The sequence below is a fragment of the Cylas formicarius genome, unplaced genomic scaffold (genome assembly GCF_029955315.1).
Source record: "Cylas formicarius isolate icCylForm1 unplaced genomic scaffold, icCylForm1.1 PGA_scaffold_4__25_contigs__length_36172078, whole genome shotgun sequence".
NCBI lineage: Eukaryota > Metazoa > Arthropoda > Insecta > Coleoptera > Brentidae > Cylas > Cylas formicarius.
Window position 1 is genome coordinate 7,977,897 of NW_026844334.1, and position 12,140 is coordinate 7,990,036.

The following is a 12,140-nucleotide window of genomic DNA, read 5'->3' on the forward strand; positions in this document are numbered from 1 at the left end:
ATCCCTGGGAAAATTTCTTCTGAAGTCCGTAGCGCGACTGAGCTCAAATCCATAGGCGTCACAAAAGGGAAAACTCTTTTCATTCGCTTGTTTATTTTTAATGGACGTGTGAAATTATTGGTCAAGCGTGTTAATAAAATTCAAGTTGGTAAATGAAACACCCTCCCACCCCCTTAGTTATTTTTTATAAAACATGGGAGTTCACAAATTGATAGCAATTATTTGGGAGTGCGAAATAAGCAAGCGTGCTCGATTTTAAGCAGTCATGTTATCCGATTATGGGAGACAAGTGTTAAGCTATCCTGTATAAAGATCGCAATATGGCATAAAATTAGTTGCCACGGCAATATTTTAATCATAGTACTAAATGTCAAGTAACAAATTTACAACGGATTTGAAAAATGTTGTTACGCCAATGAAACTGCTATTCCTTTAAAACGATCAACCCTTTGGTATTAAACCGCCGTCGCAAAAATTGTATGAATAATATAAAACCCAAGTTGTTAATTTTCCTGGCTGCAGTTTGCGTTATGAACTCCAGCGGAATGTACTTTCGCTATATAAGGTGGTTGATGATTGGTGCCGGCATGTGGAAAATAGAAGAGGAATTTTCGGCTCCCGAGAAAAGATTTTACGCCGTTTACTCAGTAATAATTCAGCTAATTTGTACCTCACTGATTTTCTCTGTAGCGCTGGATGTGCCGGGTCTAATGAAGTCTGATCCGGCAGCAGGTAATGACGAAAAGCGAAACATAAAGTAAGGACAAGTTCAGTAATTGGTGAGAATTGAGCAAATATGTTTTTGCTTCCTCATTTTCTAAATAAACCCACAGTAGGGTGAGTTAAAACAATTTTTTTTGATCTGACACACGAAAACCAGTTGCTGTTACCTCTAGAAAGTACTTGCCACGTATGAGCTTTTAATATTAATGGGAATATTTGCGTCTTCGATTTAGACTCATATATAAATAACCATATCTTATCACCAATAGGTCATTAAGTCAATTTTTATTGATAATTTATCACTGTTTGTTGGTACTGTTCCACTCGATATAAAAAAAGACATAAAAAAATCGAAGCTGAAAAAATTCGAGATGATATAAATTATGGGCTTAAAAAAATTGAGATCGATTAAAAGAACACCAATTCGATTATTAAAAAGGATTTAAGTGACTTCGTTTGTCAAAAATCATTCAATTTGATCAAAATCTTTGACCTAACATGAGATTTATAACGAAAATGAATTGGAATATTGGAATATAATCAACTAAGAACAGTTTCAATACTTGAAGCAAGTTGTCAAAGAACTTCGAGGACTATTTCCAGACTGTAATAAAAAGCGATTTGTATAAGTAAATCTAAAAAATGTATATTTTTCCATTAATACTGTATTAAGGCAAAAAATTTCATATGGTGGAATACAATTATTTTTCTATTAATGCATTTATTGACATTTCTTGAAAAAAGAACTTTTTTCTTTCTAAATAAGATAATAAATAATCTCAAAATTTACTAATTCAATGAATTAATTCAAAATATTTATTAAAAACAATAAATACAAGTGCCCATGGGAATTCCATTTTTGTAGAACAATAAAATTCCTATAAGAATAATTGAAACCAGTTCACGATAATGATTTTTCAGAAAACAAAATTCAGAATAAAAAGTTAGTTTTGTTTAAATTCTTCAATCTTTGACATCTAATAATATCTTTGAAATGGTTTGATTTATTGGAAAATTGTAAGAAAAAATTAGCTTAATGATATATTGGTGATAAGATATGATTATTTGTATATGAGACTTAATCGAAAATGCCAAACTGTAATAAGGATAATCTTCCCATTAATATTAAGAGGTCATACATGGTAAGTACAGAGGTAACTCCCAACTTGTGTGTCACATCCAAAAAGAAATAATTGTATTGTTTGACCTTCCCTAACCCAGAGACTAAAATGCCGCAAATTCTATTTGTTTAGTCAAATTTTTCCTTTAACCACAGTGGAGTTTTTATTGCTAAATCCGTTGCGAGTTTTTTACTTTAATTTTTCAAAGAAACTTCTACAGGCTAGTGTAATACTTCTCACAAAACATCTGGATTCCTACTGCGTCGGCTTTTATTAAAACAAACTTGCTAACTACGAATTGATTACATTCAAGAATTTTAGTTTTGTCGAATAAAATTTTATGTCCGGAATTTTGTCTTTGACAGATCGAAGATATTGAGAGATTTTTGGACAAGTGGTAAATTTGGATTTGACGTTATATTTCTTTATAACTTTTGATATGTGGTCAGTGATGTTTTAAATGTAAGGAACGACAACAGTGGCAAGTGTGGGATTGCTATCGGCCTCACTGCTATTGGATGCTTGTGGTGAAGTGTATTTTGTGATGGAAGGCTTAATATATTTAATGTATATGATATGTGCGTATTTTTTCTGTAAACACAATGGCTCAATGTTAAGTCTAATTTTCTATTGACAAGAATATCTAAGAATAGGAGGTTATGATTAGTTTCTAATTCAAAGGTAAAACGTATGTTAAGGCATATAGAGTTTAAATGTCTAAGAAAATGTAATAGGAATTCTTGACAATGAGACCAAATAACAAAAGTATCATCGACGTAGCGTTTCACCAGTATGGAAGTCAGTCATCTGAGATGGTGCTTATGTTCCTCATTTAGCTCCGCCTCAATCAAACAATATATAAGCAGGTACAGAGTAAAATACGAGCCAGTTTCAGTTATGCTCTGAAGAAGCCAACAGGATTTATTGGTGAAATGTCAGCAAGTTTGTTTGATCAAATCCAGAAGTTTTGTGTAATTTCAGATTTAAACGAGTTTTGGTTAGTTTTGGTTAGTTTGGTTAGTTTTCAAATTAATATCCCCTTCAGCCCGATGATTGAGTTAGGGATATAAGAGCTTTTAAAAATAGTTACTTACTAATAGACAGTGATATCGGTTTAAATCCAAAAAGTCCTGTTATTGTCTCTAAGTTTGAATCATGACATAAAACCAGACTTCAAATTGGATGCTAATTCTTGTTACGTGCGCAGTAACAATACAACAGTGAAAACCAGATGGACGTGGTCGAGTATACAGAAGGTTTGAAGACTTCTTGCATGTACTGGTACATACGCGCCATATCCTTGAAGAGTATGTTTTACTTTATATCATCTTTATTGAGAAGAGTAGTCCGGTATCTTGAGGATATCGAGATTGAAATACTACGTCCTGATCTCCGAAACCCGGTGAAACGAAATGTATGGACACAACATCCAGTTCATCACTCATTTGAAGAATGTAAAATAGCAACACAGCATTGTTAAGAGGTAGCAGGCGATTACTCCATTTCAAGGGAATACTAAAAACTTAAATTTTCACATATTGTTAGCATGTTTCAAAGAAACTTCCAGAGGCTAGAGTAATATTTGGATTGTTTATAAATATACAAACATTTCCGAGATTTTCTTGAATTAGAAAATAATAATAATCTCCCATTCTAAAATATTCTTATCAATAGAAAATTAGACCTAACATTCAGTTTATAGAAAACCTAGGCACACAGATCTATACCTTAATGCATCGCCACATCACTATCCGCCCCAAAAATCAGTGCCGTAAAACTATTTCCACCCGAGTGACTGAACCCAAAAATAAAACACTTTTCATAATTTCCACATTAGTGATATTAAGTGTTCCATCCTAACAACCACAATCGTCCAAAGACAATGAGTCAGAAAGCAAGCCCACACTTGCCAGTGTTGCCGTCCTTACATTGAAAACATCACCAACTACATATCGAAAGTTTTTAACACAGAAAGTCAATGGGATGATTGGCGATATGTCAGCATATTTATTCATAATTTTAAATAAATGCGAAGAGTAAAATCGAGTTCATACATTCGTCTAAAAATTGCAAAGCTTCGATTTGTAACTTATTTGGCAATGACATACGTTGGATCTTGAGAAACATAGAAAATGAAAGATGCAATAATTTTGTCTGTGAGTGTATATCTTTCCAGTGATAGGAACAATTAGCTAGTTATTAGTATATAAATACGGATAACAATTTAATCCAAGTCACATTCAATTAGCTTGTACTGTTGTCGCCACCAAGGGTTTGTATTAACAGAAACTGTATTTCTAGCAGTTGGTAATATTGGTATCATGGTATTTTTCGGGACGCTAATCATCAAAACGTTGATGTGTCAGTCGAAACCGATCATCGGTCTCCTTCGGACTGCCTTGCAGTCAGAATTTCAAGTAGTTACAAGCGTCAATGCGAATGTAGAAGCGATATACGAATTTCACACTAAACTCAACAACTGCTTTATCACACTTGTTGTTACGTGCTTATTATTTATGGGACTATGTGTTGCTACACTAGGTAATTCGAGTGTCCAGCTGGAAACTCTTTTTCCATGATTATGTTTTAGGTGACATCGAAACTTACAGGTATTCCAAACGGAACAGCAATGACACAGAGAAATCTCTACCACTGAACTACTGGTATCCATTCGATAAAAATAAACATTACACGCTTGTCTTGGTCGATCAGAATATCCGACCAACTTTAGGCGGACTTTATACGGCTATAGTAAACGCGTTTGTAAACTCCATTATAATTTTCGTGAGGCTCCAACTGAAAATACTCCAGTACAGTTTCAGAAATTTCGACCAGTTAGAACCAGACAATGTCAAAAACCCGACGATTCTGAGGATACTCTGCGTCAAACACCAAGAACTGATTCGGTAATTATATGGGCCCTATAGTTATAGCTGTCCAACTAGATTTTTGATTAGTTTACGAGAAATGATTAAAAGCTTGTGAATAAATAAAACAAAAAAAAAATTGTGTAAATAAATATAAAGCATGATTATTGTAAAATTCAAACCAATGTAGGATCCATATTTGCACTGCATACGTTGAACCACCCAACAAGATTCTTTGACAATGGTCTATTGATTTTTGCTAATTTGTGTGTATTATTGTTATCAAAAAATTATGACACTTTGTAGATACGTGGAAGGACTTAATAATCATCTTAAATTTATAATATTTATGGAATATATGATTTCATCACTTACCTTTGCAGCCCAGATTTTGCAAATCACGGCAGTGAGTAGAATTAATGTATTGAAAACCCTTTACAATTATTATTTTTTAGGGTATCGAACCTTTTATAACATCTATAATATTGTCCTATACCATCATACATTTACTAATATTCGCTTGGAGTTGCAATGAGATTATCGTCCAGGTAAATATCATAGCGAACTAGCTTTTATAAATATTAGTTAAATAAGATTGTTTTACTTTGGATAGAGCACCGAATTGGCCAGAGCACTTTTCGAAAGCAATTGGTATAACCACGACACCAAGGTCAAAGTTATGGCCCATATAATGATAATGAGATGCCAGAAACCGCTCAGTTTGATGATTGGGCGGTTTGGAGTTATGGATTTGGATGTTGGAGTTTCGGTAAATATAGTAATTAAACCTATTGAAAACCACGGGTCAGCCAAATTAAACACAATTGTGTGAATTGAGTCTGTTTAATAGCGATATTTTTTCCAAAAGATTAACACTTCCAATTTTCTAAAAGTACAGGGATTATACGATTTATTTTGGTTTCAGCGACTAAAACTGGCATATACCTATACGTCTGTGATGAAAAGTGGCAACTAGTGATACAGAGAAGTGAAATTGATATTCAAAGGATCTCGCTAGAATTATGAACCCTTATTCAGAAAACAACGGTATACATTCTCTCAATTCTAGCCGTTTTTAATAACCTTTTTTGTTTTATCACTATCACACAGTCCCTTAGCAACTTATGGCCATTGGCTAATGATCAAACATTTCTAAATTTAAAGTGATTAGGACACACACATAGCTACCTGTGTGATATCTAAAATACTCAGAATAATTTTCTTGTTACCATAAATGTACAGTTTTTAGTGAGGTATTAAATCAATGAACTTGTTATTTTGAAATAAAAATAATATAAAATGATAAAAAGTGTGGATACTTGTTTGATATTTATAGAAATTTATAAGTCACCCAATTAGGCATTCCTTTTCCATTCATTTCCTTCGACATTTTCTGATTATAGAATGGAATGCAATTTTAATCAAACCCAAACACAGCGCAAATTTTTTCTTACTTATATTTCCCCTGAGCATTTCTCTGACCAACAAACGAATTGTCAACAGAAACAGTAAATTTTTCAATGAAAACTTTTGTCAAAAACCTGAATTCCACAGTTTAGAAAAAGTCAGCAGATAAGTTGGAATATGTTTGCCGATAATAAGACAAATTTCTCGAACAGTGTTTCTGCGGACACCCATTTTTTTATCTATCTATCTATTTGGTCCGACACGTGCCAAATCCGTCGAAGACCATATATTTAAACGGTGAATAAAGTCTCCGGATAAACCATTTCATCTATGCCATCCCTATTTGACACATTAATAATATACAAATCATCTGATACGTTTTAAATTGACTTTCAATTCTTTTTTTACCATCCAGTTGAAGTTATTTCATATTTTCAATATGGAAGTTCGCGCTGCAAGTTATTTTGAATGTTCTAAGATTCAGATAGTAACAGGACAAAACTAATTAAGTTTTGGGCCGTTTTGTTCCCAAGGTAATATGGCCTCTGCAAATAAGATAAAGCAATTAAACCGCATTAAATTCTTATTTAGGTTTTTTGATGAAATCTTCTAAAAATCATCCTGGTTGTGAAAGTTCTTAAAAAATTAAAAATAAGTATAAAATGCGTCATTAAGAAAGTTAAGCCTTTAAGCAACAAATTTGATGAAAAATCTTACCTATTATAGATAGTCATGATTATGCTTTGACAAATTCTAATACGAACTAATAAACTAATTACGAACACCTAATGAAACATTCTCTCATATATTTCCCCAAACACAAACTTCAAGAACAACTTCTCAACACTACGCGAGCCTTCTAATTTTGCAAACGTAAATAATTGCAAACTTAAATAATAAATAAAAAGGCGCCGCTGAATAGTCTGACGTTCCTCATTAATAATAAATCAACCCTGCGGCTATAATACGTACATTTGCATACGCGACTCTTTTATTAGCCACGGGATAATTTCTTCACTGGCAATCGACGAGCTCCACAAGCGCCACAAACGTTCATTTTGCTTGTTAAATCGCACTAGAGGGTTTAATCGTTTTCCTATGGCAGCTTTCATTGGTTATCTAAGAAACAAAAAGACATTTGAATAACATTGCTTCTAAGTTAATCTTCAACCATTTAGGCTTGTTTAAAACAGGAAAAAATTTAACGTGCGCCTCTGGCGTTACGGCTTTGGAGTCGCCCCTTTTCCCGTAAATATTACCTTTTATAAAACTTATTTGCGCTGTGTGTGCCCGTGCAATGCTAAATATGGACCTAAGTGCGCAATACTTCGGTTACATGAGATCGTTGATGATTGCCGCGGGAATTTGGAGAATGGAAATTAAAGAATTTTCCGCAATGAAGAAACAGTTATACGGCGCTTACTCTGTAACGGCACAGGCAATTTGCAATTTATTGATATTTTCTATAGGGCTAGATGTGCCGGCATTGTTGAAAACCCATCCAGCTGCAGGTAACAAAAAATATATTCTTGTATCGTTTTTTTAAACCGTTAGCTCCTATAGAGTCGTCATCTATAAATATAGTTTTTCTATAGGAACTGAGCTTATTAGGGTATGTCTGATTGAGTTACGTAATAAACTAAATAATTGCATTATAAATATTAAAAGCAAAACTTAACCCTGGTGACGATAAGACCTGATGGGAGCTTCATAAAGAATAAGGTCGGATTTGCAGCGCTGCTTGAGGCATTCATTGATGATCTGAGTATCAAATTTTCTCAACTGAGTATTTTATTCGTTACATTTTGCGAGTTTTCTTTCGAAATGTCGATGTATCCTTCGTTGTATACTTTTACTCCTCCATCCTCCCGTACTTTTCTTACTTACTTTCTTTTCCGTTCTTCATTTTTCTCCAGTTTCACCCAGAAATGTAGAAAATAGTGCCCTGTGTAATCTTCTAGATTTTGCATGTTTAAAATGGAAGGGATGATTTTTGGAATGCCTTAGGACAGCGATTCATATGTGCTGGACGGAGTGTTTTACATCGTCGTATGATGTCGACCAGGTTTGTGCCTTCGACTTCTCCAGAAGTTATAAAAAATTCTCTTGAAATTTTGATTTTGGTATTGCTCGACCACTAATACCAAAGTTTTCTTCGAAGCTTTTTAGGTTTTAGGTCACCTTATCGTCCATCTTTACTTAAAATTGACCAAATTGGCAAAGACTTTGCTTTTCTTATTTGTGTACCTTTTGATTCTCTTTTTGAAAAAAGCCTGTAGAATAGCATCTCTAATGGTCTTCACTCATATTGTGACGCGTATCATAAAATGCAATGAGTCAAGGTAAAACGAACTGTAGTTCTTTGACAAAAACTCAGCAAATACGTTATCCTGTCAGTAGTTCTTTAGGTTTTTCATAGCACCAGGCCGTAACACGTTTATGAATCTTCTGGTATTTTTCAATGAACTTTACCAAAAGAAGAGCGTTCTGAACAGCTTCTTATATCTAAGAACTGGTTAACTATTTTTAATATGCCTTTCAAAGTTTTTTCATATTTAAAACTGTATGTCTTTCCATTGGAAGATTTGAGAAAACCATGTAGTGGCCATGACAACCTATGATTATTGTTGAATATCGTCTATCGAGTGAGAATTGTATATGTAATGTCGAACCATATTTTACAATTTTAAATAAAAGAATATTATAGAACTGAGGTCGTTCTACGAGGCGTTGTCAAAAAGTAAGGTGACTTTTGTAATTGTGCCGGCTACATACATTCGATCCTCTATATATTTTTTGTTATGTTGGTACACGTAACCCTAATATATGTTCACAGTTTCAGCCAATGTGCATGTGTGATTTTCCGATATAAAAAAGTGGAACAAAGAATTTACATAAAGTTTTGTAAAAAAAAAGAATACATTGCTGCAAAAAACAATGAAATTTTGGCAACGGCATATGGTGAATCTACTTTGAGCAAAAAAATATTTATAAGTAGTACAATCTGTTCCAAGATGGCCGAGAAGACGCTGACGACGCCCCAGTACATCAATAACTGATGAAAGCGTTGAAGAAGTGAAACAAATGCTATTGGAAAACAGTCGAATCAGTGTTGAAATTTTTTTCGAAATTGTGGCGTCAATAATACTAAACGACGTCAATGATGATATGCTCAAAAATGTCATAACTGGTGATGAATAATGGGTATATGGTTATGACGTCGAAACCAAAGCCCAATCGTCCCAATGCAGGAACAACTTTTTCCTGTTTCTATAACTCAAGAAATCGATGAAAAGAAGGAGGTTTGGAACAATTGAGAAGATTAAGAAAAAATCGACGGAAGAACTCAAGGCTATACCAAAAAGTGCTTACCAGAAGTTAGAAAACGTTTTCACAAGTGTATTATTTCCGGAGGAGGTTAATTTGAATGGTTTGAAGGGGACAAGGGGATAAATAAATAAATGCTTTTTGATAAAACTTAAAAGTCACCTTACTTTGTGAACACTCCTGATATATCACACGAGCAGTAAAAAAAAATTATAATACTCGTGTTGTTATATGCGCAATACTCACCACTTGTCACTAAAATGAAGCTCATACCACACTAGTAATATAAACAACTGTTCTACTAAGATAGAAAAACTAAAAAAGAATCTGGACGGAAATATGAAATCTCTTTCTGGTATCCTTTACGCCATTTCTTCAACCTGATCCATTACCAACAAAATTGTATATTTCTAGCATTTGGAAATATGGGCATGGTGATCTTTCTAGGGACAAATACCACGAAAACCATAATGTGTCAATCGAAGGCGATCATCAAATTGCTTGAGATTGCCTTGAAACCAGAATTTCAAATGGCCAAACGCGTTAATACCGAAGTGGAAGCTATCTATAAACAACATACTAAGCTTAACAATTACTTTACCACAGTTCTTCTTGTGTGTGTATTGCTGGTCGGAATATGTCATAGTGTATCTGGTAAAAAAAATATTCGAGTGCAAACTATATTCACTGACATTTTCAGGTTGTGTGTTTTAGGGGATATAGAATGCTATATGCATTTTAAACAACACAGCAACGCTACCGAAAAACCCGTCCTCGCGTACTACTGGTATCCGTTCGACACGAACAAGCATTACACTTTGGTACTGATAGACCAAAATATTCGACCGTTACTGACCGGCTTATGCACGTGCATAGTGAGCGCGTTCGTCAATTGCATGACAGTTTTCGTGAGGCTCCAACTCAAACTATTACAATATAGTTTCAGGAACTTCGACAAGTTGCAATTGCATAATGAACCGGATAAAGACCCGAACACCTTAAAGTTATTGTGTGCCAAACATCAGGAAATTATCAAGTAAGCTTTCGTGAAAAACGGAAATGGGACTGCAGCTTTTTTGTTTCAGATACGTGGATGAATTAAACCAATCCATCCGAGCTATAATTTTCATGGAATATTTGGTTTCCTCCATAACCTTTGCCACTCAGATTTTGCAAATTGTCGGGGTAGGTGTTAGGGTAAGGTTCAGGACATCGCAACTTTGCAATGATGTTGTTCTAGGGAGAGAAACCATTTTTAACTATTTTAATACTCACGTACACAGTCATACAACTGCTTATATTTGCTTGGAGTTCTAATGAGATCATCATCCAGGTACTTTTTAGAGCTTTGACAGTGCAAAGTTGATACGTGTTGTTTTAGAGCACGGAACTAGCAAAAGCGCTTTTCGAAAGCAACTGGTACGATCAAGACAACAAAATCAAAACTATGGCGCACATAATGATTATGAGATGTCAAAAGCCTCTCAGTTTGATGATTGGAAGTTTTGGGGTGATGGATTTGGACGTTGGAATCTCGGTAAACAAACGATTTACATTTTCGTGTAATGCAAAATATCCTCCTCGTTTTAGAGACTCAAACTGGCCTATTCCTACACATCAGTTATGACAAGTGGTGGTTAATTTTAAGGAACTGCTATTCTTTGTAAATCGGTTACAAATTTTAGTGATTGCTATAACACTGATAAAGACAGAAGAAATTTTTATTTGGAATTATTGGAATAAAATTTTAATATTCACTGGATTTTTTCACAATTAATTTGAATATGCGGAAAAATAATTGTAAAAAAAACCGTTCGAAAGGCATACAAAGATCGCGTTTCAGATCTTGTATAGTGTTATTATAGGTTTAGTTAAAAACATCCGGAACAGTATGTCAAAACATTTATAAACTTATCAAAGTGATATTTAACACGATTTTGCTTACACGACATGACTAGTTCGATTAAGGCCACGCATTGAAAAGAGTTATACTGTTTGGACCAATTTTATGATTGCTGGACTGGGATTAAAACAACTGTACGCCATAGCATACTTTCGACTTTTCAAATATTTTCAAAAATTGCCATTTGAAGTTCTTCGTATTTTTTTAAAAATTTGAAAACAATACTTTTTTTGGTTATTCTGCAGGCTCAGTGAAGACAGTATCTAATGTATCTGATGTATCACCCAAATGTAAACAGGTATTCCTTTCTGCATTCTCCTCTACGCTTAAGTAAGGGGTGATGGATTTGGACGTTGGAATCTCGGTAAACAAACGATTTACATTTTCGTGTAGTGCAAAATATCCTCCTCTTTTTAGAGACTCAAACTGGCCTATTCCTACACATCAGTCATGACAAGTGGTGGTTAATTTTAAGGAACTGCTACTCTTTGTAAATCGGTTACAAGTTTTAGTGATTGCTATAACATAATTCGTCCACTGATAAAGACAGAATATATTTTTATTTGAGCTATAATCAAAGCACCGATAAACCTAATGCGAATAGATTATTGGAATAAAATTTTTATATTCCATAGATGGTTTCACAATTAATTTAAATGTGCGGAAAAATAAACGTAAATGTCTAACAACCGTTCGAAACGCATACAAATATCGCATTTCAGATCTTGTATAGTGTTATTATAGATTTAGTTAAAAACATTTATAGAGTTATCACATTCAAAGGGCTATTTA

General features: G+C 33.9%; 2 protein-coding genes across 4 annotated transcripts; both read left to right on the forward strand.

Moving 5' to 3' along the window:
- Positions 1–536: 536 nt before the first annotated feature.
- On the forward strand, positions 537–6,019 carry LOC132701164 (odorant receptor 30a-like). Of its 2 annotated transcripts, none has more exons than XM_060668886.1 (7): positions 537–732; positions 4,146–4,385; positions 4,435–4,750; positions 5,018–5,117; positions 5,167–5,259; positions 5,325–5,480; positions 5,637–6,019. In XM_060668886.1, the coding sequence occupies exons 1-7, from the start codon at positions 546–548 to the stop codon at positions 5,685–5,687; spliced, it is 1,143 nt and encodes a 380-aa protein (XP_060524869.1). In that variant the 5' UTR covers positions 537–545; the 3' UTR covers positions 5,688–6,019. The 2 variants fall into 2 exon arrangements, with proteins under 2 accessions (XP_060524869.1, XP_060524870.1); XM_060668887.1 differs by having other exon boundaries at positions 4,149–4,385.
- A 1,139-nt stretch (positions 6,020–7,158) lies between these two features.
- Positions 7,159–11,938, forward strand: LOC132701107 (odorant receptor 30a-like). Of its 2 annotated transcripts, none has more exons than XM_060668792.1 (7): positions 7,159–7,629; positions 9,860–10,099; positions 10,160–10,481; positions 10,531–10,630; positions 10,686–10,778; positions 10,827–10,982; positions 11,766–11,938. In XM_060668792.1, exons 1-7 carry the CDS (start codon positions 7,416–7,418, stop codon positions 11,814–11,816), a joined length of 1,176 nt encoding a protein of 391 aa, XP_060524775.1. In that variant the 5' UTR covers positions 7,159–7,415; the 3' UTR covers positions 11,817–11,938. The 2 variants fall into 2 exon arrangements, with proteins under 2 accessions (XP_060524775.1, XP_060524774.1); XM_060668791.1 differs by lacking the exon at positions 11,766–11,938 and adding an exon at positions 11,036–11,160.
- Positions 11,939–12,140: the final 202 nt, after the last annotated feature.